The 27883-nt window shown below is 33.4% G+C and overlaps 4 protein-coding genes across 7 annotated transcripts in view; 3 read left to right on the forward strand and 1 right to left on the reverse strand.

Annotated features, from left to right (window-relative positions):
• Window positions 1-27883, reverse strand: part of LOC100160735 (cilia- and flagella-associated protein 298) — an 87258-nt gene that overhangs the window by 43955 nt on the left and 15420 nt on the right. The gene's annotated exons all lie outside the window — the stretch shown is intronic.
• Window positions 3131-14543, forward strand: LOC100568649. The gene is made up of 4 exons (XM_003247845.4): window positions 3131-4100; window positions 9325-9733; window positions 11612-12165; window positions 14166-14543. The coding sequence occupies exons 2-4, from the start codon at window positions 9344-9346 to the stop codon at window positions 14218-14220; spliced, it is 999 nt and encodes a 332-aa protein (XP_003247893.2). The 5' UTR covers window positions 3131-4100; window positions 9325-9343; the 3' UTR covers window positions 14221-14543.
• Window positions 4413-8550, forward strand: LOC100568512. The gene is made up of 2 exons (XM_003247843.4): window positions 4413-6682; window positions 7482-8550. Exon 1 carries the CDS (start codon window positions 5239-5241, stop codon window positions 6670-6672), a length of 1434 nt encoding a protein of 477 aa, XP_003247891.1. The 5' UTR covers window positions 4413-5238; the 3' UTR covers window positions 6673-6682; window positions 7482-8550.
• On the forward strand, window positions 14680-22620 carry LOC100568742. Of its 2 annotated transcripts, XM_003247846.4 has the most exons (6): window positions 14680-15375; window positions 17776-18197; window positions 19710-19912; window positions 20042-20308; window positions 20387-20681; window positions 21754-22128. In XM_003247846.4, the coding sequence occupies exons 2-6, from the start codon at window positions 17793-17795 to the stop codon at window positions 22126-22128; spliced, it is 1545 nt and encodes a 514-aa protein (XP_003247894.1). In that variant the 5' UTR covers window positions 14680-15375; window positions 17776-17792. The 2 variants fall into 2 exon arrangements, with proteins under 2 accessions (XP_003247894.1, XP_029347018.1); XM_029491158.1 differs by lacking the exon at window positions 14680-15375 and having other exon boundaries at window positions 17793-18197; window positions 21754-22620.

Raw genomic sequence — 27883 nt, forward strand, 5'->3', positions numbered from 1 at the left:
ATTCGTTTTATTTTTCACATTTTTTCACATTTTTCATTGAACTATGTTCACAAATGTAAAAAATAATATCCAAATGAAGTAAGAATGGATGAAACATGTTATAAGAGAAGTTGTGGAGGAGACATCAAATAAAAAAGTTGATACCTTACGCGTATATTTGTAATGGAATTTCAGGTTACCGTAGTAACGAAATCTGACGAAACGGCATCGAGGGAAATAAAAAGAAAACCAGCTGCAAATGGACGGGATGAGACGAGAAAGGAAAAAATAAAGAAACGCACTACGCATTGGTTATATTTTCGAGCCCTGGTTACTTTGAAATCAAATTTGATTATTGTAATTTATTATTCAAGACAAAGTATAATCATGAATAAAAATAGCGAAAACTTTTCTGATTACGTTAAGAAAATGCTGTTGGGAAATATAGAGATTATATATATAATATAATATGACGTCTACATTATAAAGTTACACTCACTGTCAGTTGACGGGGACATATTTACTATTTAATGGGTGGAAAGGTTTAAAGACGATTGCCCCGGGCGTAATGGGGGCGTGATGACTGATGAGTATAATATTACTCGGAGGGAGATCGGTCAAACCATGACCCCCGGGGGTGGGTGAGGGAGTGCTAAGTATACACCCGTGGCGCCAAAGTCCTTAAGTCGACGTCACTACTGTATAGTTAATACTCACAGTACAGTACAATTTAAAAATACTTAACAGAATACCATGTTATTTGCAGTGCACGTTGTAACTCCTCTATACATGAATCGGATTTTTCTGCAAACGGAAAGTATATTGTACAAACTCATATAGCTATTGAATAAAAAAATTAAGCATTATACGTCGGACATGCAAAACAATTTTCATTTTATCAACTAAATGCCAAATGCATACAAAATATAATAAAAGAAAGGAAATTTAATGAAGTTTCTGGCATTGTAGTAAAAAAAAAATTCGACCAACACAAAATATAATTCGATTTATTTTATATCTATTTATCAGACTAAATCTATAACAACAAGTGATCAACTCTCTTCCTTATTATTTTTATGACACGAAGCAATATAATTTTGTAAGTAAAATCAAACTCTTTATCTACATTTTTGTGGACCGCTGACCGATTCAGTTTTAAAACGTTGGGCTTCGTTCAATATCGTACACTTATCATTCATAACTGCACATTTTACACCGTTCAATACCGCACAAATTTTTCCTATCGCTAAAAAGAGAAATATAGAAGGTCGATAATTCAAAACTACACACATTTGATTGCCAGTTAAAAATTAAAAATTAATTCATTAATATTGTTATAAAAAAAAAATCGTTGTTCAAATAATTAAATACATACCCAATATAAGTATGAGATTTTATAATTTTAATATTAATTAAAAATAACTTATCGTATTAAAAAAAAAATATATAGGTAGTAAGATACAATCTGTATAAATTAATCAAGTATTTTAAGCATGTTTTGTAGTCATTCGTGTACGATAATTATTAATATATTGTTAAAAAACATAGAGTGTCGATCATATTTAAAGGTTTTTTTCTATTATGTTATTATTGTTATTATGTATATTGTTATTAACTTTTTAATATTTATCGGTACTCATGAAATAAAATAAATATTCACTCCAAGTCTCATGCTTCTAAGACTATTTTTGGGTTAGGAAAAAATTACTAAGGATTACGAAGGTATATAATTTGACACCGTAAAATATACAAGTATATAACAGTATATAATCTTACAAATATTAGGCAGTTCTTTGTGCAATTTTCAAATTTTTTAAAAAAATATAAGTTTTGATAACCTAAAATACTATCAAGAATAATATAACATAATCTAAATGGTATTTATTTTTTTTATTAGTTAGCAATATAGGTACCTACATAAGAAATAATTTGAACACATAAAAACATGTACTGATAAAAACAAATCTACAATAATGAAATACAACATAGCTTTCTCATTCTAAACATAATTTAAAAATAACAAATTATATTCAAACAGCCAGGAAATAGGAAACAAAATCAAATCATAAAATTGTTGATCGTTGAACAACAAATAAAAATGCATTCAGTTATTGTTTTATTTCATTTGGTAACTCTATTCCAATTTATACAACTTAGATTATAATTTAGGTATAATGCTATATTATGTCACTAGAATCTATAATATATATATATATTATGCTATATAATATAGGTATATGTATATATTATATACTTACTATTTGGCGAGTGAAATTCACAAATGTATAGCGAACAGTTATGTAACGGTTATATAACAGAAACATTGAGAAATAATTAAAAACTTACCCTTATAAAACACGAATAATGTCAAAAAAAACTTTCCAGTAAAAATAAATCATACTATAATAATACGTTTCCAAATAGAATCCAGAAATGAAATATTTCTATTCACATCGTAAAATACTTATGTAATACATTTGGAGTGAACGAGGCCGCTGTGAAACCAGTGGGAGTGGCTCGTTCCTGTATATATTAATGTATTTTATGGTATTCAACCCTTACGTACGCGAATAGGATAGGTTTAATCATGACTTATTGATAATATTATTAGTGATTACTTTTATTTATTCCCCCGACAAAAATGTAATACTTCTCGAAATGACTAGAGCTGGGATTTATTTGCATTGGAATGTTTTTTTTAGTCTTTTCAGACATTTGGGTTAGTAAAGTCCACGAATATTGATACAAATAATCTATTTGCATATTTTAATTTTACTACCTAACACGAAAATAGCATGCTTTATGGTGTACTTATTGAAACGAAAGTAGTATAAAGTCTAGAATCTAGACAACAGTGACGCTCCTAATTTATATTGCATAAAAACAGTAATTTTGCCATTGACGAAAAAAAATTTTAAAATGTTAATGATTTATTTAAAAGTAAAATTAACATAAATAACTTAGCTCTCACAAATAGAAAATTTTTTGAATTTATTTGAAAATTATAAAGATACCATTCTCTTTCACTTAATGATTATTCGAAAATTATTAACAAATTTTTTATATATTTTAGAAAATTATAACAAAATAAAATGCATAATATATTACCATTTTTATATTTCATATAGGTGAATTCAACAATATTCACTATTTCTATTTTATTTCACTATCACTCTAGGGCCTTTGAATGTCGATACCACGATTGAAATACAACTTTATTCTAGAAAATAAAATAAAATAGTGTTCCGTTATAAAGCGTACCTACGATGACCGAAAACGTCAAATCAAACATATTTGCTGTTCACCACTACCGCTCTATAAACGATATAAATGAAACGTGTCGAAATAAATGAATACGTTTTCTTCGATATTTAATGTTTTGGGAGCAACAATCGAGACGTCGCGTGTACTGTTGTTTGCATTGACTGCATTCTTGATTGATATTTATGTATTTTTCATGGTAAGAAGGACTTACATAAACATGTATCATTTTACTAACGAGTTTTCTTTTTAATTAAATCATATAGCTACGGGATACCACATTCAAACTTGAATTATTGCGGGGGCTAACATTATCCATTTATCCGAAATAAAATAACCTGCACTCCGATGATTATTTAGGTCATGATCCACGAAAATTCCAATCACTGAAGGAGGGGGTTTTAAAAATGTATAAGCTCCCGGAGATCCACGCAGATTTTAGATGGCGAAGATGACCGATATTATTCCATAAAATAAACTGTCATCTGTAGATTTTTCAAGATTATCTTTGACTACCCCTGATGATTAAGTTTTACGCGACGATAAAACTATCGTGAAAAATACAAATATTTCAAATCGCACCAAAAATAATTGACAGCCGACGGATGATTATCGTGTCGATTAGAAAAATATTCGACTGAACGCGGATGTAATTTTAATATAAACTCGTGGCTCTACCTATGAACGTATAAAACCACCCTAAACCGTTTCTCCCTCAGAGTAAGCAAAAGTCGAATTACCACGCCATACACGCGAGTGTATAGATAGCGCCCAAACACTCGCCAGCGGATGCTCACCGATTCGCAAAAGTCCGTCAGTCGACTAAACCGAATCAAACGAGAACGTCGCAAGCTTTCCCGGTAAGAATTATAACACGTGCGCTATAGCAAAATTATTATTTTTTTTTTTGGTGATGATAAATATTACTGTATATTGTGTATCGACTTACCGTCATACATACTATGATACGTATAATCAATAGCGTACACAATGTATTATCGCCGTTCGAGGGTTACGTGTGTTTGACGATCCTTTAATTTTAGAAAAATCTAATATTATAATAATATAAGGCTATTCGATTTTACACTGTTGTATGTAGGTAATATATAAATTATATTATATTATAAATCCTTAAGATTAATAATCCGTAGGTGTTGCACATAATATCACAATAAATCTACGTATCAAAGGGTTGTAAATAAGTAGGTTCTCGTCGTGTTACAGACCTCCTCAAACGATAACATTGACACAATCACGAAAGACCGTGATAACGGCATCGTGTGGTGTAAGGGTTTTGTGTATTGTGTATTAACAGTATAGGTATTATTAGTTAGGTATTGATAGTACAGGTGCAGTACACATATTGTATACAAGTTGGCTTTACGTTCGGCCGTCGAAAAGAGTTATAATTATAACTTATACTTAAGTATGTCGTCAACTCTAATAATATTGATGCTGGCGCGGACAATATTATAATAACTAAAAAAACATGACCAATGGCCAAATCCTGACTAACGGCCGGAAGAGTACGGCGGCGGAGACTTGAAATTGAAAAAACGAAAAACCTAAAGCGGACCGACGAGGGCGAAATCGTTATCAGCGATCGGCAATAAAACACAGCCAAACACGTGATAACGAAAGTCGGCGTCGTGGTTATCTCTTCGCGCGACGGTCTGGATTTATTGATTTTTCCGCGGCGGTCTAGATTCCGAGGCGCCGGTCCGTTTGGCGGTGGCGGCGGCGTCAACGGCGAACCCCGGCCGCCGCCGCGCCACCGTTACTGTGTGTGCACAACACGGCGTCTGGCCTCGTTATTCGCGTTCGCCCGGTGGTATCGCGCGCGGGGGGTGTACCACTGTTGTTATTGTTGTTGTCGTCGTCGTCAGCGCCGACGGTATATAGTTCAAGCGGTCACCACGACCACGGGATATCGCGGTAATACTATCATAAAACATATAGCACGTCGTCGTCGTCGTCGTTGAGCCGATCTTCACGATCATGCCGAAAAAGAAACCGATACCAGTAGAAGATCTGGTGGTGCCGCCGCAGGACACCCGGATATGCGGTACGATATGCGTGTGCCAGATGACGGCAGTGCTGAGCAGCGTGGCCATCGTGTACCTGACAGTGGCCATATACATGCCGACCATGCGGGAGTTCAAGTCGGGCATATCGGAGGACCCGGTAGTGTGCACCACCACCAGGAACGTGTCGTCGCAGAAATGCGACTGGAGCTCGTGCAGCGAATGGTGCCTGAGCAAGCCGTCCGGCGGCTGCGCGCAGATCTACGTCAACATCCGGCAGAACGGGTCGGCGCTGCTGTTGCACAACTGTTCACACGTTGTCAACAAGACGTGCTTCGGGTTCGACCCGGAGAACGCCAAGCGGTACACGTGCATCCGGGACGAGTGCAAGACACTGACCGGCACGTTCAACTGCACCGAAGGCGTGTGCATAAACATCACGGACGCATTCCGGTGCGAGTTCCGCAACACGGAGCCGCCGCTCAAGTGCAACGAGTACCGGGGCAAGATCACGTGCATGGCCATAGCGGGCCTGAACAGCTGCCTGCGTGGCGAGTGCAGTCGCATACTGGAGCCGTACAACTGCGACCGGAGGTGTGTGGACATACCTACCAGGAACAAGAACGTGATCGTACTGAGCGGCGATCGGACATTCTTGGCACGGTGCGATGCGGCCGCGCACCTGCCCGGTTACATGGAGGGCGATCCGTTACCGGGGGAAATCGAAGACGGCGACGGTGGCATCATCGAAAACGAACGGCGGCGGCGGATATGGTCCGAGGAACAGGACGACGTGCTGATTGCGTCGTGCATGAGCGTGGTGCTGGGAGGGCCACCGGGAGATCTGCTAGCCACGGACTGCGTCAACGGGTCGCTACTGCGGCAGGACGTGCTGGCCGATTTTGCAAACTTCTCGCACCTAACCAACCTGAACGCGCAGAGCGACCGACCAATCGTGGCCGGTGACGTGGTGGCGCCTCGCGAACACAAACTACTTATTGCCAAGGACAGTCACCTGCACATTAACCTGGAGGGCTGCGTGAACACGCTCCGCGGCGAGTGCGACGTGTTCATTCGACGGTTCGGCAAGGACGGTTCCGACCACAACGCTCGCGCCAGGTTCCGGTGCTTCTACGCCACCGGCATACCCGAGCTGGCAGTCGTCCGGTTCGACTTGGGCCGCACGTACAAGGAGTTCCTGGTGGCGTCTGTGGTACCGGTGGTTATGCTCGTCATATCGTGCTTGACGCTCATCCTGTGCCAGCGAACGGTCGAGGTGGGCGACGACGCCAAGATGCGGTTCAAGCGTAAGAGCATCCGGACGCTGTTCCCACTGCACGACCGCGAGCTGGACAGCATCGCCGGCCACCGGCCGTCCACCGTCGACCTGGACAACACGTCCCTCTGAGATTCGCTACGTGAGTACAACACAGAATAGTTATATCATATATTTTTGAGTCATGCCTACAGTCGTAAGTCGACGGCAATCACGCATCCTGTCCATCCAGTGTACTCTTTCACGGGCGCTCTAGCCGTTGGGCCTTGCAGCTTTTTTATAAATCCGTAAATAGAGATATGAGCTGTTTTCGATATTATGAATCGGTGGAAGCCAATGATCTAACTATACATAGTACCTATTACATTTTCTGCCAGTATGATATTGTTTTTATTATCATAAACATTTTTCTTTATTTTTAATGAAAAAGTGAATAAAATGTCTGGTCTTGTATTACGATTTCTCGTCTTTGCAATTTTTTTCAAAATTAAAAAAAAAATTTGAATATATTACACAATTGTTGTTCTTGGGGCGCAGCTCCATTTGCAGTCCAATTTACCATCCGACTCGGTTGAAAAGTCCTGATAACACCACCGCGACTATATCATATTCTTATAGGTTAGGTCAGAGGTATTCAAACTTTTTCATCCCAAGGCTCCTTTGAGTCTTCACAAAATGTTGACGGCTCCCAAATTAAAAATGACAAAAAAATTAACTCGTGACTTATACTGCCAAACACGACATACGCACTAACCTAACCGTTAGGTATATTATAATATATACCTAGTAATTTCATTATGTCCGACATGACTTTAGTCTCAAATATAAGAAATTTATTACTTAATATATTATACGTGCAGGATACTATAATTACTTATATATAATATTGTGCGATTATTTTATTTCGTTTGATTAACCATGTATTTTGTTTCTTTTTCCAGGCATTCCCCTCTTGCAAGATAGCCCTACTCGTCAGCAACAGATGTATTCGTTGCCAGACTACTAGAGCTTACATTTCACTAAGATCCGGACAGCTTACATAAAAAATAAGCTTCGTACACAACACAAATCCGGATCGGTGAGGGGAACGCGTGATTGTTAAAATATGAAAAAAAATTGTTATTAGTGAGATTAAATTGTATTCACTCGTTTATATAATTCATCGCATCTCGAAAATTCTGCACATAAATTACATATTTTGTGACTTGACACACCCTTCAACGTCGCTAAATTTTTAAAAATATATATTTTTTTTATACACTTGATGCCTAATACACACGATAATATTAAACAATAAGCTTTATGGAATTTTATAGATATATGCGCAACAAGACACTTTGGCAGTACTTTAAACTGATTTAAAGCAATATCACCAAAAATATAATACTATACTAAATTATTGTATACGAACAGCATAGATGCGCATATATATATATAATGTTATATTGTAAAATACAATTTTTAAACAATAAATTGTTCAATATTAAGTCTATATTATACTCATTGTAATTTATGATTGTATTGTTATATATTATTATATACGTTAAATATTGTTATAATTTATTTAATAATGCATGTACGTCCAATATATGTTCACACGAGCGTTTCTAGTGGTATAAGTAGAACGTAATTGAATACTAGGTATGTATAGTTTTAAAACGATGCGCTTATAGGCGAAGATTTGTAAATCTATGTATTGTATAATGTATATTGTATATTGTATTATTTACGTTGTCGTTCTTCTGTATGAAAATCTCGACCGCCGGTATCAACAAGATATGGTCAAGAATAATGTGATTTGCACCAATTTCGTACACGAGATCAAACACGCATGCTATATAATAATATTGTTAATATTGATATATATCCTTAGACATTTTTTATAACAAATAACTAATATAAAATATATATATATTCGATATAATTATATGTACGCATAATTGCTGTTGCTTAACGATAGTGAAATCAACGTAAATTATACTTATAAATATATTATACACGAAATTATTATATTGTTAAAATGTTTTATTTTAACCATACTTAAGGTTATATACTAAGAGTTTTTGGTCTTAAAAATGCAATGTCACTCTTTTTAAAAATTCTGAAAAGGTACCACATAAATACCTATTATTAAAATGAGTAGGTATCAAACGCAAATTTTAGTATAAATTACCATAAATTAAGTATATTTTTCAAAGTAAAAAGTTGAATGTATTTCTAAAGGTTTATATTCCACGTATTACTGCAGGGTGGAGGTTTTTTACATTACAAATTTTAATTTTAAAAGTTTAAGATTGTCTACTGAAAAATTCACATCGAATGAAATCGATAATTATTCAAAATCAACTATCAAAAAAATACTATTATTAATATTTAATTTATTTTATTACTATGGATTAGAAGAATACACGTGGAATCGCGAAGACGAGATTCAGAAATAATCGATTAAAAATCGAAATCTATAAAATAAATATCATCTCGTATAAATCTGCAATTCCATTATGTTGTGACACGAAACTCGATTGATTGCTTATTATAATATACAGATTTATTTAACGAGTAAACTCGACCACATTTTATACTTAAATTATGACATTTTTAAATTTCTGATTCGTGGAATTTTTAGTAAGACTATACTCTAAATGTTCAAAACACTTATAATATTATACGTATTCTATACACATGTCTGCGGATACCTACCTATACATCACTAATATCAGCCGACCGCCGTCGAATTATGTAAATACCTAATCAACACGAGTGATTTTATTTTGTCCCCCACAGATAGCGACTAGGAAAACTAATGGCCGAAACTGTCGCAAACGACGAGAAGAAAATGCGGAGCCGACTGCCCAGCCAGGACGAAGGATCGAGACTGCTCGGCGAACCGGCCGAGGATAGCTTCTGTGAGCGCATCAAGCCCAAAGTGAGCCTGTGTCTAGGCACTACAGCCGTGCTGTCGTTCATGGTGTTCCTGTTCCTCGTGCCGTTTGTTGTCGACCCGGCGGTGTCCCGGCTGATCGCCCGGTACGCGCCCGAGCCCGGGACGTGCGCGCTGCATGAGCACGTGTTCGCCGCGGGACTGAGCAAGTGTACATGGTCGTCGTGCCGGGAGGGCTGCACGTCGGCCACCACGCGGTGCCATCAGATAACCGTAAACTATTCACTGACGCCGTACCAACAATACGAACAGGCACGAAACCAAAAGGGCGTATACTTAGAAAATATAACGTTTAGGTGTTTTTTTTTAAAGACGTTCGTAGAATTTTTTTCAAAATGAAAATAAACTTTACATATAGAGATATAGACAATAATGACAACGAAAACAACGAATCCAAAATTCAACATCTATGTAGGTTACAAAATACGGTCATCAGTTGGTGTAGGTAACACCGCTATCTACTGACGATTGATCACGAAATCCGCTCATGTTTTACAATAATAGTTTTGATAGGTACCTGCCAAAAATAATCACTTTTTGACCAGCAAATTAAAAAATATACAAGAAAAAGACGTGAAATAAATCTTTGGCTGAGACATATGAATGAAGTTAAATGTTTAAAATAATAATAAAAATTATATTTATATAATAGATATTTAAAAGACAAATATTTTTGTATTCTATTATTTTATACAAGCCACGACTTGAATAAGAAAATGTCCAAATAGCTCAATTATTATTCTCATCTTTGTATCGTAAAATAAAACTAAAACATATAACACATTTTCGCGTATGTTTTCATCTAAATGTCGGGTAAATACAAACAGGCATCTTTAATTATTTAATTAAATAAGACGAAAAATGGGTATAACGATAGAAAAGTAACCATGAAATAAATTGTATTCATAAGATAACTGAAACAATGGAAATAAATTCGTTAAAAATCCGAAGGATTAGGTATGTGTTGTGTATCTGACCACGTAACTTAAAAAGCTCATCTATAAACTAAGTACAATAAAAGACAATAAAGAAAGTTTGATACGAAAAAACCGAATGGTATAAAATAAAATTAATTAATTGAAATATTGTAAGACTTTTAATGTTTAAAACGATTGATCGACTTCGTGCTGTTTTACGAGTTACGCTATAACGAAGGTTAACGTCAAAACTATAAAATGTTATAACTAATTAAAATGAGCTTTTAATTTCGGTGAACGACGCGAAACGACTAAAATATATAATACTTTTTGTCGATGCCTAAACAAAACCGTCGTAAAAATAAAGAAATTATGTGGTGGAACCGAAGCGGGTAACCAATAAATTTATATTATTAAGTTATACTGGTATAATCTGGTAGATTTTCTTTGTTATATTAGAAAAACTACCAGTATACTCCTGCAATAACAAATTGAATACATTATTTTTATAAAATATAATATGTGTATAATTTAAATAAAAATTCACAAGCGCCAAAAGTATTTTAAATTAAATCAAACTACTATGAATTTTAATTCAAATTATTTATACACATATTGTTTTCTTATGTATAACAAAAGTTCCTATCATATTAATGTGAATGCTTTATTATTTTTATTTTTATTTTTGTTTATAATATTTTATTCAAATAAAAATAAAATAAACGAAATAATTTAATTCTATAATCTCTCTATTCATCGATCACTCTTACTCATACTCACAACTTATAGTAAAGATAGTAAGATACTTTTTTTTATGAGACTATAAAAACTGATTAATTTTGATGTTTGACTTACGGTTATATATAAAAAATTAGTGTATTACACATAGTCATCTAATAACAACGTTGCATCCAAAGCCAAAAATCTTGAGGGCCGCTAAAATTTTGGGCTGGTAGGAGAAAATAGCCGCAGTACGATTTTTATTACAGCTATATTATAATATAACAAATGTGATAGTCATTAATTTTAAATTTTGACCAATATGGGCCGCTATAGCAAGTTATTGGCCGGTAGAAAAATATTTCTCGAAGGGCCGAGATTATCCATCCGGCCCTATAAGTTGCGGCAGTATATTTAAAAATCAATATTAACTGTTATTTTCTAACTACACCGATTATATGACGTCGTAACGAAGTATTTTGGCGTGTTGCAGGACCGCATGTCTCCTGAGTCGCTGGAATGGGCAGGCACGGCGGTCCGCTTCCTGGTGAACACCGAAGGCTGCGGTTATCCGCCGTTCGTTAACTGCAGCACGTTCGCCCATAAGTACGGCCACGTAAGTTTGGAGGACATCCTCAAGTTTAATGTCATCGACCAGCCGATGATCCAAGTACTTTACAATCACGGTAACGAGACATCGCTGGGGCCACCTCCACCGCCAATGTTGTTGGAGGGCTCTGACAGCACGCTGCAGACGACGGCTGTTGAACGCCGGGAGAGAGAAATTTCCGCCGTGGCGCCGGAAGTCGCATTAAAAGTTTTCCCGTGTTACTACAGCCGCGCTTACCCAGACAGGGTGGTGGCCGACTATGACTGGCACCACACCATCAAGACTCTGGTGGCCGCCGTGGTCATACCCTGGACGCTATTCGTCCTGTCGTGCACAGTACTGTGTTACTGGTACTGTCCGGCGCTCAAAAGGGAGTTCATGATCGACAGGAGAAGGACAGCGGCAATCAAAAACGAAAACCCACAACTAGTGATCAGGTGAGCATCTCTTTTTTCTTCGTACGTAGATAATCGCCAGGAAATCCTATATATTGGTTATTCCCACGCGTCTTCCCGTCTCGTCACTAATGAACCTATGGCACAGGTACTCAAAGGTGTCACGTTGGCAAAATGTTAACTCCACGCACAAATATATTTATTTCATTGTTTAATTTTCGTTGAATGAAAATAATTCTTTATTATTTCCAAAAAATTAAGTTCTGTATCATAAAAGTTTGAAACTCACTATACTTACTTTCAAATATAATATTTTAGACTTTCAAGAAACTGGCTCATTACAAATAAACTTAATATTTGAGTAAAAATACACGTGAAAGTTTATTTTCAACAGTGAACCGTTCAAAATCAAAAGAGAAAAAATATACACAGTTGGATGAAGTTAAAACATTTGGGGGCAAACAAAATCCACAACTGATATAAAAAAATTATTTATCGATCCTATAAACATATTACTGGCACGTGAATTTTTCTTATAACTTTGAATACGCTAAATAAATAACTTTGATTACAAAATGTTGTCACATGGCCCGAAAAAGGTTCGCGACCCCTGCTACCTTTATAGGCTGTATTGTTTTCAGTGGTGATCACAATTCGCGACCTTAATAGACTCGCATGTCCATAGAAACATTAGAAACACTTTTATTCTCCGACTGAATATCCTCGATGCTATATTACCCGGATATCTTCTAACTATCTCGACAATGCCGACATAATATGAAAACCAACACTAATATGCTATACAATTTGTTTAACTCTTTTACACGCGATTAATCTATCCGATCAAGATAATGTAACCATGTGAAACACAACATAGTTTTAAATAACCTAACCAGTAAAATTTCGTCTACCGTCGTGCCACACAGCACACGCGATCGAATCAAACTCAAAATTGTACGATAAAAAAATAATTGTTCACATAAATGTAATAACAATAATAATAATAAATAATAATAATACCCAACGAGCCATACAAAAACAAGAAAATACACTACAAACAAACCGAATGAAATGTATTTCATAAAATTATTATACCACTCCTTGTATACGTCTGACATTAAATTAGAGTTACATTTATTATATATTTCTAACAACTACATACATAGTACTCAACTTATATATTATTCATTCGACAATAACGACAATTTATTGCCGTCGACGATGCTATAATTTTAAGTTTAATGTCCAACATATCTACTCTTATTTATAATACAATCTGCACGACTGTATAAAAGATAATTTCGTAATAACATTTTTGAAAACATTCCAAACTGAAAAATAAAAATCACTGTATTCAGCTTTTAAATTTAATTAAGTAAAGAAATGGAAAGTTTTAAACACTATATAAACCCAATTAGTTTTTATTAACTTTTATATTAAAACCGTTCAATCTATGTTTTTTTTAAGAATAAAAAAAACTTTTACGATAAAATAATAAAGAAAATGACGCAACAGTGCAACACAATATACATTTAAACAATTGCTGTACCTTTAAACCCAAAAATTAGATACAAGCATATAATATTATATTAAATGTCATATTAATAAAATAATTAATACAGATTCAACACCTACATAATTTACTGGGACCTGATAATGACATGAGCGAATAAACAATATATTTTACTAATAAATAAATTTGTAAAAAAAAATAGAATTTTAGGACCTGTCAATAACCCATTAATGAGGCTTCATTTCAAAAAAAAAAAAAAATGAATACTGGATTTAAATGATTATACTTTTTTCTCGGTTTTGTCAAACTAAAATTATAAAATAGAAAGATAGTAATTGATTTTCATATTACGCATAAATAAAAATAAATAAATACATTTTAAAATATTTCATCTTTAAATAGGAAGGTACAGTAATAATATTATTATATAAAAAATTCTATCACTATTTGTTATTTAACAGAATAATATTTTATGTATTTTAACGATTGTCGAATAAGTATATAATTTCTCACTAAATATAATTTACAGGAGAAAATTGTCCAAACGGCCATTCAGCACAGATGAAGAAGATGGCGAATTTTGATCAATAGACTCACACATTTGCTATTTAATAATGGCTTTTTTCAGGCACAGAAGCGAATGCTAAATTTTCAGTTCACTGATTCGGTCTAACTAAGTTTATACTTGCAATTGTATTCTGCTTTAACTTCACACGAATCTAATTTCAATAATTGTGTACGCCAAAAATTATTTTCTATCTTAAAAATATTTTTTTAAAATTACTTATACAAGTTTATAATTGTTTACAAAGCCTACAAAAGCTAATTGCTTTAGTCATGCCTAAATGAATTATTTTTTATACATGTATATTTCACTTTTTATAAAAATAGTTTATATAGACGTATAATTATTATACATACATATTATTATAAAATATATTATATGCTTCTTGTTCATAAATAAATTGTTTATATAATACCCTACATATATATACAAATTATATATATATGACTGATTATATATTATAATATATGAACTGTTTGTCAAATAAACTATACGGTTAAAAAAATTATAAAAAAAATTATTGAATTTGAATACCCCCTCTCCAAATTTCGACTATCATCCCCGCTAAAAACGCTTGAATGAATACAGATAGATGCAACGCCCTATAAAATCGTGTATCGTTTGATCGCACTTTACTGTGATATGTAATACATAATATATCAATACCTATACAGTATACACACTATGTATATAGGTACTGATGTATTGATATTGTTTACCACTACAGCAAGCGTAATGCTTACATTAATTCATTGAAACGTTCAACGCGAGATCGTCTTAAACACAATCGATTTGACCCAGTACAAGAGAGGGGCTGACATGTGCAGAGAGAAAAAAACTTCCACCAGGGTTCGTTGTGGTTGGGACCCTTCCCCGCTGGCGGCATCGAATAAACAGGGGAGTGTCACTCTATCGGAATTACGTGTTCCGTTCAAATATGTTTTCGTAATGCAACAGTTTTCGACTAGACATCTATCGGCATACATGTACGGGTAAATTAAAATCGCATAATCGACATGGAATAACTAAAGCCGATCAACGGTAAAACAGTCTCCAATATACATAATACATGCAACGAAAAAAAACCAGATAAATAACAATTCCAGTTAAAATATACTTCCATTTTGATATGCTCCAAAACATACAACCGAATACTCAAGAAACAAACAAAACTGTAAGTATATACACTATTATGTATACAATTATCTATAAGTTGTATGTTTTGTGTGTATGTTTTTTGTGACTTGTATGTATACTGATAGGTATTGTATGTGTGTAATATGACGGCCACATGAGAGTATTTTAATCACAAGCATACCTTGTGTTATCAACATTATAATCTTAAGATCTTTCACTTTCGAATAAGTGAAAAAGTGATTATTACTTATGAATTGTATAATTTCGATGATAAAAATGTACCTTGAAATGATGATGTTATATTAATCTAAATTATGTAATTTAGTCTCATACGTTTAAAATTAAAACAAATAAATAAGAAGTGTTGTGAATTTAAATCATAGTCAAAATGCATGTCATATTAAGAACCTACTACTCGGGGTACAGAATATTAACAATATAAATAATATAATTATACAAAATATGTAGTCATGATAAAACTTCATTAAAATATTTATTAGTACTTATTATTATTATTCGTTATTAATATTTTATAATTATATTTAGAAAAAAAATGTTTGGATAGTTTGCAAATTAACAATTTTTAAGATTATTTAATTCATATTTAGGGGTATTAAGAAAATATTTAAGTTTTTAGTGCATATAATTCACAGCCCCGGTAATATTAAATTATATGATATTTTAACTTTTAAGATAAAATATATTTTGTATATCTAAAGCCTAAAAAATATCATTTTCATCTTTTAAAGTACGACAATTTTACTTTTTTGAATTTTCATTTTTACCCTGTTTTTTTTATTATAGATAGGAAAGTTCTTAATAAGTACCATAAAAGAAAAGTTTGCTAACCACCCGACAAGACTGTCACCGAGAAATTTTGATAAGTTTCTATAATAATAAGAACCAACAAAGTTTAACATAAATAATTCGTTTACCCGTATACAAAATTTAGTGCGCACGTATAACAGAGAGTATATTATATATAGAGATTCTTTCTCACGTTTTACATTTTCTATGTTCGACATCAGATTATTGAGTTCAATTTAATAACAATATCACAATATACAATATTTGTGAGAGAAATAATAGTAATAAATGATTTAAAATAAAAGTTGTTTAGTATTAATTACATTTTAAACAAATCTTATTTATTTCCAATATATTGACAGTACCTATATCTACGTATTTTAGTTTCCTTTAAAATAGTTTATATGGGAAATTTAATGCAAAGTATAAATCAATTATATGTATAGTTGAATGTAAATTATAAATTAGTTTAGAATTAGTTTAGAAATAACAATTAATATAATATTAAAATATTGTAATAATGTATTTTTCTATTATTTTCCATTTTGTATTTTTATTATCTATGTACAAAATCATAAAAGTATACATCTATATTCATGTATAACTTATATAAAATAGAAAACTAAAAACATTGAATGTCTTCCTTGTATTTAATAAGCTTTGAAAAGTCTATTTTAAATCATAAACAAAATCGTTACTTCATTATAATTTTCGTTTTCCAAGTATACTGTTTGAGTTACTCGATTTAATTTACATAAAAGTGAAGCTTTTATAAAGCTTTATTCTTAAAGGTCACGTGTAACAATAATAATACGCTATTATAATAAGAATTTAGGGGTCAAAGACCTGACGCTGGCCAAATTAGGCGCTTACCAAACAGCAGAGCTTGTATAAAATTACAGTATGCAAAATAGCTTATAATATAATGTTATGGTTATAACATTATTATAACCATTTAATCGATTATATAGCTAATATAATGTAAGATAAATATAAAATTATAATATAATAAACAATGATTAAATGTAGAGAGACAACTTTAAATAGACAATGGCCAGTTTATTTTAATCATTAATTTTGTTTATACAGCAGTAACACTGCAGGTTGTAACATTTCCATTAACTAAGTAAATATAATATATACTTATATACCTGTATATATACCTGTACATTCAATTATTTTAAGTACCTACACAAGTAAAAATTAATTAAACCATCGATTTTTGGCTTTTAACGATTTATTTTCAAACACTGTGCCGGCTGTAGATGCCAATCACAAGGGTTCAATTCGACCAAACCTAACATTTAAATACACACGTATATACAATAATATATTTACCTATATCTAGGTACCCGCAAACCGTTTTTAAACACGACAAATAACGATTGGAAAAATATCTAAAAACTTTATACACGCGCAATAAATTCACTTTTTTAGCCCTTTAAACGTTCCCGTTGCACAACGATTGCTGCTGTGTCCGCCGCACGGCGAAAGAGAAACACAACGCAACAACAGAAATCGAAATTTAAAAAAAAAAATTGAATGACCTAATATTAATAATTATTATAAACGTTATTATTTACACCCATGACCCATGATATCGCTCTGACCGTATGCCTATATTATACAGGAAAGCACCGAAAGTCTATGGCAGCCAAGGATCGAGGAGGCAACAGCGCGGGCGGCGGTAGCCGGAAGAAGAAACACGAACCGCCGCCGAAGCCCATACCCGAACAGGACAGACACATTTGCGGACTGATATGCGTGTGCCAGCTTACGTTCGTGTTGAGCTCCGTGTCGCTGGTGTACCTGTCCGTGGCCATCTACGTGCCCGGCTACAGGGCGTTCAACGCGGCCATCGAGACGGTGCCGCTCATGTGCCAGACGATCAACTCGACGGTGTCCAACAACTGCGAGTGGGCGTCATGCGGCGAATGGTGTCTGACGAAACCGTCGGGCAACTGTCCGCAGTACCTGGTCACGGTCCGGCAAAACGGAACCGAAATCGGGGTAGAGAACTGCACACGGCTCACGAGCGTTTCATGTCCGCAGGCAAGTTTCCAAAACTATACGTACGCTGTCGCGGGTGTTGGGTTTTTGTTTAGTTTTTTTACCGCACGCGACCGCGTTGTCGTGTTTCTCGACCTCGTTAATAATACGCGTATGAAATATATTTCGACCCGCGGTCGACTAATTCAGCCACTGCCACCGCCAATTTCAAAGCCAAAACCACCGATACCACGTGTGGTCATCGTAATTAAGTAGGTAGGTATATATAATATCGCCTAAAGCCGAATACATATTATATGTATTTTATTTCACGTCGAAACCAAAACACAAACTCCCGTGAAATTATATTTACAAAGGTATGTGCAACATATTCGAGTAAAACACCGTGCTTTTCGTCCATAAAAAATACGATTCCGTCACGCAATTCATATAGGTCGACTGTGAGGTACTAGGGTGTACAGAAAAAAATTATATTATAACTTAACATTATATAATACATATAAATTGCAGTAGGTACAACGTATAGTTGTATAATAAACGCGGCGCGCCGGTTTAGCACGCGGCATTTCGTGATCGAAGAAATAACCAAGAGACGCAATTATTATTAAAACTACAAATCAGAATATATTTTTAAAAATATAGCCCCGGCATATTGGCGAAGACGGTAAAATACTTCTTATACTGTGTGATTAACCAATCTGAAAAATGCACACCCCCATCTTTCTTAGTTAATGCATTTGATTTTTGAAATTTTTATACAATATTACTTATTAGGATCATATTTTCAAATACTTGAGATTCTTTGTACTACTTAACTACTTTATGAGTAATCTTCTATGGAAGATACAAATTTCTGTTTTTAAAATTAGAACCCCTTTCCTACTGTAAATATTGAGTACTAAAGATAATAAGTTCATGATAATGAGTTTGGAAAATATGTGAGGTATGGAGATTTGAAAATGATTAATAATTTGTAAAAATGGTCCGAGTATAATAAATACTATATCCAATATTACATCTATATTAAGTTTATTTGTTTTAAACAATTTTTAAGGACTACTATCCTTATTTTAAGCATTGTAATAACTGAGAAACTAGTTGTTAAAATTTCGAGTTCATCATCATTTTTAAAGAATTACCTACTAGGAATAATTTTCAGTAAAAAAGGGAAGGGTTTTCATTTGAAATACTAAAATTCGTATCGACACAGGACACGCTCTTGCATAAGTTATTCAAAAAAAGTTCAAAAATTTGAAAATTCCAACAGTCAGAATTTGAATAAATTTATTACTATAGGACAAAGTAGGGGTGAGCATGCTTGACGAATCTAAGTATAGACATATATTATAGTATACGAGTGTTATATTGTATGACTCGACCAGCACCAAAAAGTATATTCCAAACAAACAAAATAAAAAACGTGATGACACAGACCCCATGATAGGGTCGATGCCACTAACCGGCTCATACGTTATAAAGTTGCTGAGCGCATACAACGCAACTCTATATATTATTATTGTCAGAACTCGTACGATTAACCACGCTTTTCCACAGGCAAATCCGGATACACTGAAACGGTACAACTGCAACAACAACAGAGAGTGCTTGGGTCTCACGGGTATCATGGCCTGTAGGCTGGGCCACTGTTCCAACATGTCAGAACTGTACCAATGTTACTACAACAAAAGCGGATCGCCGATCAACAGCGACATAGAAAATTTAAAGCTCAACGGTTATTTCATCTGTGACAACGGGAGGTAAAAACAGCGGATTTTTTTTTTGACTCGTAGACGACCTACTGCACCGCCACCGCAGACAGTCGTCATACAGCTACAGTTGCATTATTGTTAAATAGTTAAATATGCATTTTTTTTCGCGTTTTCAAGTTGTTTCACGATTAAATGGCCATTTGACTGTGATCGATACTGTAACAAAATCACGACGACGGGTGTGAACGTATTCCTGCGATTAGGGGACACGGTGCACACGGGCGATTGTCAGCGAGTGGTGGCGTACAACAAGGCCAACGGCAATGCGGCACATGGGGAACCGCTTGCGACGCCCAAAGAGATCTGGACCGACGAGAACTCAACCATCGGCATATTCATGGCCAGCTGTAACGGCATAACGAGAGACAGCGTCAATTCTCTGAGGTAAGTGCAGAAAACTATAAGTTTTTAGACTCATTTTTAATTAATTTTTTTCTCATTCCCTGTTGTTTTCACCTGCAGGGCCTTCGACTGCATCAACGGCACCGTGCTCAATGAATCGCAAATGCCGCAACTGTTCATAAACTTCACGACGTTCTGGTCGATATACGAAGCAAGTGATCGGCTGCTCGACGAGACCAACACGTTCGTGCCCGCGCAATCCGCCCTCACCATCTACAACTCCACCAGACTGTACATCAACCAGCAAGGGTGCGTGAATACGTTGCGCAACGAGTGTAAAGACTTCAGCTTCACGCATGGCCGAGCTGGTGATAACCACACGGCCTTAAGCCGGTTCCCGTGTTTTTATACAAAGGTAACGTGCCTCCCGTAATTTATTAATTATTTTATTGGTTTTCCGCGTAGTAATAATACAAACTCCGGATTCCGGCCAAATACAATAATATATTATACATAAATATAGAGGGGGTAAGGTAGGAGTTGTGGCTTGAGCAGAAAGCACGGTGGTCTTTATATTAGTTATATTTAGGTGGTCCATAAAAAAAATATTATATGCATAAAATCTATATGATTTCTATTTTTAACAAAATAGTTTTTTTTTCTACGAAAATATTAGTTGTTTTCATGAGTATATGAACATTTCGAACTTCTATAAAAAATTATCCCTATTGAAAGCGTATTAAAACAAAAGTTTCTAAAACAGTTGCCAGATACCAATGACTACTTAATCCCCAATAAATACTAACGGCATTATAATATGAATATATTATATGGTCATATGGTTGTGTCCAATGTCTGTACCTGTTGCCTGCGTAAGTCGGTTTTCGATAAAGTACTTAACATAATTATATAATACGAACATCATAAATTGTACGACTTTTTTATTGCTGTGTTAAATATAGCCATATAGGTATGTGTCACTTAAGTAAAAACGAAACAATTCCGACGAATACTACCGGCCGTATAACGTATGCGTATTCAAGAAAAACGGATCAATAATTATTTTTACCCATATGTTAAACAAAAATCTGTATTTTTTTAGCTTGTAACGAATTCATTTTCGTGATGAAAGATTACAATTTAATGTAAAATTATAATACTAAAAATATAGCAATATTAAATGTTATTCAAGGGTAGCTTGATAAAATTGCATTCCATTATACAATTATATAATATGTTTTAATTATGTAGCACTCGACATTTTTGTAAAATAAAAAGTGGCCCGCTCCCTAAAAAAGTTGATGACTCGTGGGCTAGAGAAACTCGTCAAATAACCGTTGTTGATCGACTCGATTAAGTATACGAGAAATATCGATCGAATTTTGCAAAAATCCACTTTCCGTGTTTCACAAGGGAATTCAATTTTCGATTTCTGTTGAGATTTTCCACAGTGGTTAACGCCTGCGTTGTTGTTGTTTTTGATACAGAACGATTCGTTTTCGGCGCTGGCCCGTTTTGACTTAAACAAGACGTGGTGGGAACTGATGGTGGGCGTCACCGTGCCCGGCATACTGTTTGCCGTGTCATTCCTGACGTTGCTGATCGTCCACCAGACGGTCAAGGTGGGCGATGACGCCCGCATGACATGCCAGTGGTGCGCGGACGACGACGCTGGAGCCGCGGCCGACGAGCCGTTCATGAAGCACATCGACAATCAAGCGGCTGCAGATGGCGGTGGCCGAAAGCACCGGAAGCGAGGCGAGCTGCAAGAGCTAAGTGTCATCGAAGCACTGGTGGCTAGGTCAGCGGACATGACCGTTGGTGTCGACGGTAGGCATTTGGTTGATGGCCCGGACGTGTAGAGTTACAACGTTATAACAACATAATGATATTATATCGTTTTTTATTCGACGGTTGCGCAAAAACCACTCGGTCGACCCCTCCGTCGCCCGCACACGCGACCAAAACGGTAACGCGCGGAAATCGAACGTCAAGCCGATAATTATTAATACAATATTAGAAAATAACGATATAATAACAATAGTGTTATTATATTATTGTAATACAATTTTCATTTCGCGAACGATTTAAAAAGCTTTTGCAAAAATTTTATTATTCGGACTCAAATATATAAGTATATAAGTTATATATTATAAAGCGTTATTTTTTCTATATACCGACTATTTCATACGCCAAGTAATAAAATAATATAGGTACATAAGTAAGTTATGTGTATTGAATACACATGCACCACGCATTACGAGTGGATATAATATGTTAACAATTTATAATTAGGCAAATATTCCGACCATCAAAAATTATTCTTAAACATTGCGTTGATCATAAAATAATTGTAGTCTTTTTTTATTTAAAGACTTTTTGTAATCTTTTTTTTTACATATATTTCTTATTATTATATATTATATTCACTAATATCGTTTTTTTTTTTAGTTTTTTTTTATTACGCTAAAATAATATATTTGTATTACATTTTTATGTTTTATCACGTTTAAATAAATATTAAATTATTTTCAAAAATAAATGTATTTTAAAATTTAAGCCCAGTGTATTAATTCTGACGCCACTACGTCATTACATCAATACCCATTAATACCTATATAGTATATACACATGTCAGATATAGAATATGGCTTGTCTTTACAATGCCATTACCTGCCTTACGATTCCTGACATATTGACGTTTACATTTTGAGCCAGGACGTTTAATACTAAGTGTTCTTACTACCTGTACCGTAAAAATCAAATATTTTTACTGGGAATATTGAATACATTTACAATTATTACATACAAATTACAAACAGAAAATCAATAAAACCTGCTGTTTGGTAAAACTAACTAAAAAATACACTATATTATATTCGTATCGTTTATTTATGATCAATACATATACCACAATCAACCTGACACTTGTTTTAGTCAAATAGAAAATCAATTTTTTGTCCAATATTTAAAAAAATTAGATTATAATACTTTAAAATACTGTAATATTATTGAAGACGCGATAGTATGAGGATCATTTACAAACTTATGTGTTATAAGTTACGAATAAGCGACGATAATTCACGATGGTAAATCGTATATAATATCGATATCGGTATGCAAAACAAAAAATTGGGCCCTCACTCTAAAAAAAAGCCCGTAATAAAATCATAATTAATTATCATAAAATATAAAATGTTTTTGTTATTTTTATAAGAAAATATTTATAGTATTTTGAACTTGTCTACAACTTCATTGATAGGTATCAATTAACTCTGCCCAGGGGCAGACTGGACCGAAGGGCAAGTGGGTGATCGCCCCCTGGGCTGTTATGATTGCGGGCCCTCGCAGGTTTATTGGGCCAATGGACCGTGATTATTTTATCAATAGGTACCTACTTTATGCAATCTATAAAACTGTAGCTTGGTTTGCTTAATATTAATGATAGCTATTGTCATTAAAAAATGTATATTTGTGTAATTTTTGGGCCTTTACCTATGATCGCCCGGGCCGATTTTTTACCCCAGTCCGCCCCTGACTCTGCCTACTTAGACATTATGAAATATTAAATAAATACATTTTCATCTTCCGTGGCAATTTTTTTAAATAATTAACAAGTATTGTGTGGTTTAAACATAAAAAGCCTTCAATGGTATATTGTATATACATGGAGCTTTTCTTGAAGTCGCGTGGGAATACGAACCCCATAAACACGCCTACATGCTATAACATTGCTATAAAATTGTAGTCGCATACCGCGTTTTATGTTAGAGCTCACGTATAGGAGATTACCGTCAGAAGCTGTCACCCCGGGCGTCACACATACACTGGTATCACAATTAGTTGGAAAAAATATTCGCCTTTAGGGCCAATTTTTTAATTATAAAATATACTATACAAGCTACAGACAAGTCTAGACAACATTTTTTTAAATATTTTAAATTATCTGCCTTGTAAAAATGGCAATAATGTATATTTATATTAATAATTATGTATACTAGATATTTAAAAACAATTAAATTTAATTCTGAGTTTTTACCACTAGTTATAATATACGCCTAAATACGTCGTGTACCTACTATTGTCAGCTACTATAACATAGTATATACGAGTAATAACCTCACGTGTAGACCCAGAGGCATTCTCGGGGGAATAGTCCGAAAGGGGCATTCACCCGTTCAATATTAATTTTTTTTTGTCTCAAAATATAAATAATACATGTATAATGTATAGTGTATACTATAATTTATATTGAAATCACCCTCCTCCTTTACCATAGAAATTGATCTAGGGACGTTACTGAGACATTAAGTATAATTCTATGTCACTTAATAAAACGAAAAATAACAAAACAGACTTGAATTTATAGCTACAAGCTACACGAAATGGCAAAAGTGGTGAACTTTTAGCACTGTAACTCGGGATAATAATATTAACCCCAACTGCCAACAGTAATAAATTATAGCGCTTAACGTCACGCGACATTTTGGTTTTTACCGTACACCCTACTCCTCACAAATGACAGTTTGCAACAGAAATTAATTTCTTTTACGTCATGGCAGACTAGTTATTCCGAATATTTTGTCAGCTTATGTAGAAATATTATTTTATATCTATAAGCCTTACAATATAATAATATTATATAGAACGCATGTATTGTCTTATTTATTATTCTTCATTATTCCCAGCATACCATTTCATTTTATTATTTTTCTAAATTCTAGCTAAATCATTCATAGTATTATACTTATAATATTCATCGTATTTTAATATATTATATATCAGTACATGTGCAATATGCATATTATGTTTCAATATCGCATGTTAATGACTGCGTGTTTGTAATATAAAAACTGTTTTCATTACCTCAAATTTCTGAGGGTGAATATAAATAAATATGTGCTATAATTATTTTTCAGTAATGGAAAGAAAATGTATTCTTATTTATCATAATATCATAATCAGATATCTAAATAAATATATTCCATAGAATACCTTTAAAAATATTTATTTAAACTTTCAATAAAGTGCTAAAATATATTTTTAAATAAGAATTCATAATCAATACATGAAAAATAACATACCTATAGGTTAGGTTTATATATGGTTAGCGTCAAAGTATAAAATGGTTTTATTTCTTGAAATATCTATGTACTTATCTACTTTATACACAAATAATATGGAAATAATATGGGTAGGTACTATATTATGAGATAATTATTTTTTCCATTCACTGCTCATACATCATTTTCTAGGTAATACATAATCATCCAACCATTTGGATACTAATAAAAAAATAAGCATGGATATCGCGACCAACAAAGTGAAGCTGCCCTAAGAGTGTTGGGGAGGTTGGATCTACAGACATTTTGACCTACATTCCATCTAGCCTCTATTATCATATATTATTTACTACTAAATGTACCACCAATGACATCTTTACGGGGGGAGGGAGGTGCTTCCACCTCCTAAGGTTTTTTTTAATCACTTTAAATCATTATAACTTATGAAATAATGATTCAATAATAAGTTAATGTGTTGACTGTAAGATGTCTGTTGATAGCTGATAAGACGTAGTATAAGATAACAATATGCTCAATACAAATTATGCTATAAAAAAAAAAATAAGAGTAAATACACTTTAATTTTCACAACATTTATTATCAAGTCGAGACTATCCTGATAACCAGCGGCCAGCCATACTATGTTTGATAATTTATATCAAAATTGAAAATGTCTGTTTAATGTAATATCATGGTCATTTTATGATTTTTATTTTGTTATTATGGTACAGTAATAGAACCAGGAGAAAAAAAATATTTATTTACCCAATATTTCTGAAAGCTTCCATCAAATACATTTTTAAAAATGCTTAAAGTTTTTATAAGTATAGTCTAAATTGTTTAATTTATTATCGTACGTTTTTTTTTACTCAAGTATGAATCAGTATATTTATATAGATTTACAAAATATATAGCCTGTTGCCTGTTGGCTGTTGGTACAACAATTCAAACAATTTAAAAGTCCTGAACAATAATTAAAACTTGTTAGAACTCCCCCACACCAAAAAAAAAAGTTGTAAATACACCACTGTGTACCACATACCGATGTATTTGTCATAAGAATGGTGCATAATGTAATTTATAATGTCACCAAAGTTTATCTTGTAATAAATAGTAGATATTCTACGTTTCAAATATAGTCAGTTACTCAGTTAATAAATTAGTTTAATTTTTAAAGTATTGTAAACTAGTTATCCATATAATAAAAATTAAATGGTATCACTTGCGACATGAGAACAACTGGGCCGATTTGGTTAATTTATTTTTTATTTTTGCTATAGTCCGAATTAGGTGTTCACGGAAAAAAAATTGAGATATAAAAATATACAATGGAAATTGAAAAACTTTTATTGTTTATAAGTTTTTGTCATTGTATACATTGACGGGATTAAAAGTAGTAGAAATTTGTATGGTTTTTTTTTTTTATATAAATGGTTACTATTGGATACTCAGGCAGATGAGATAAAGTATCCATCAAATATTAATTTACGGCTTCGAATAATTAAATTATATATTATAACAAATATGAAGCTGAATGTAGGTAACAGCAAACTAACCTATGTTTGTAACAGAAAACTCAAAAACTACTTAACCGATTTCATGAAAATTTCAAATTGTTCCAAGAGATATCAGGAAAGTTTCTCTAGTCGAACCCAAGCACAGGCAAGGGGGCAGTGGGAGCGATTCCCCCCCTCAAAAAAAAAATAAAATAAACACCTATTTACGTGCCTGTTTGAACCATGTCTGATGTATACAAAGCAATATATTTATTATCCAATCCACCACAGGTCCATCTCGTTTTAATTAGTTCAGTTTTAATTAGCGAGGTACTTCAATGTCGATTTGCCTGTGAACTGAGGTACTCTATAAAAAACAATATACGTGCTATCTTTTATATTTTTTAAGGGCGAAGTTGGGTGGGTTATATAGCTAATAATTATATATCCATATATTATCAAATACTATATTATATTATATGACAAATTATATTATAGGACACTTCGTACTAAAATAGTGGCGATTTGCAAACACATTGTTATCATTGTACCCCGAAAATGTATATAATTTCCCTATATTTTGCTATATTGTTCATGTTAATTGAATACCGTAAGAAGTATTGATGTATGTTTTTCTGTCTGTCTAGACTCAAAACTACAGAACGTTTTCAATAAAAGTTATATCAATACAATATACATTCTTTGAGACTTGGAAAGTTCTTATAGCATATTTTTTCAACCCCTATACTCTATAGGTATATTAAAGGTAAAGAATACCTCATGAATTTTTTTCAGCTCAAAAAAAATAACTTTTTTGTTTTGTTTATTTATGTGGTCGCTATTGGTTACAATAATCATAATTAGTAATTAGTAAAAATATGGCAAATACATTTTTTTTAAATATATTAATTTAAAAAAAATAAAAACCTTTGGCACGGGCAACTGGGCAAGACACTTAGTATTATATAAGGTGTTGTGAGTACCTATTTTCATATTGTTTATATTTCTAAGTATTTATACTATCGATTTGCATTTTTTTCATAAATGTATGTGTAAAA

Source organism: Acyrthosiphon pisum, chromosome A3 (genome assembly GCF_005508785.2).
Source record: "Acyrthosiphon pisum isolate AL4f chromosome A3, pea_aphid_22Mar2018_4r6ur, whole genome shotgun sequence".
Classification (NCBI taxonomy): domain Eukaryota; kingdom Metazoa; phylum Arthropoda; class Insecta; order Hemiptera; family Aphididae; genus Acyrthosiphon; species Acyrthosiphon pisum.

Excerpts from the sequence above, each read along its gene's own strand:
- LOC100568512 (XM_003247843.4), top strand. The coding sequence starts at position 5,239 with ATGCCGAAAAAGAAACCGATACCAGTAGAAGATCTGGTGGTGCCGCCG.
- LOC100568649 (XM_003247845.4), top strand. The coding sequence starts at position 9,344 with ATGGCCGAAACTGTCGCAAACGACGAGAAGAAAATGCGGAGCCGACTG. Across the intron at positions 9,734-11,611 it reads CGTACCAACAATACGAACAG|GACCGCATGTCTCCTGAGTC; the intron begins GCACGAAACCAA and ends GGCGTGTTGCAG. Across the intron at positions 12,166-14,165 it reads AACCCACAACTAGTGATCAG|GAGAAAATTGTCCAAACGGC; the intron begins GTGAGCATCTCT and ends TATAATTTACAG.
- LOC100568742 (XM_003247846.4), top strand. The coding sequence starts at position 17,793 with ATGGCAGCCAAGGATCGAGGAGGCAACAGCGCGGGCGGCGGTAGCCGG. Across the intron at positions 18,198-19,709 it reads CGAGCGTTTCATGTCCGCAG|GCAAATCCGGATACACTGAA; the intron begins GCAAGTTTCCAA and ends GCTTTTCCACAG. Across the intron at positions 19,913-20,041 it reads TTCATCTGTGACAACGGGAG|TTGTTTCACGATTAAATGGC; the intron begins GTAAAAACAGCG and ends CGCGTTTTCAAG.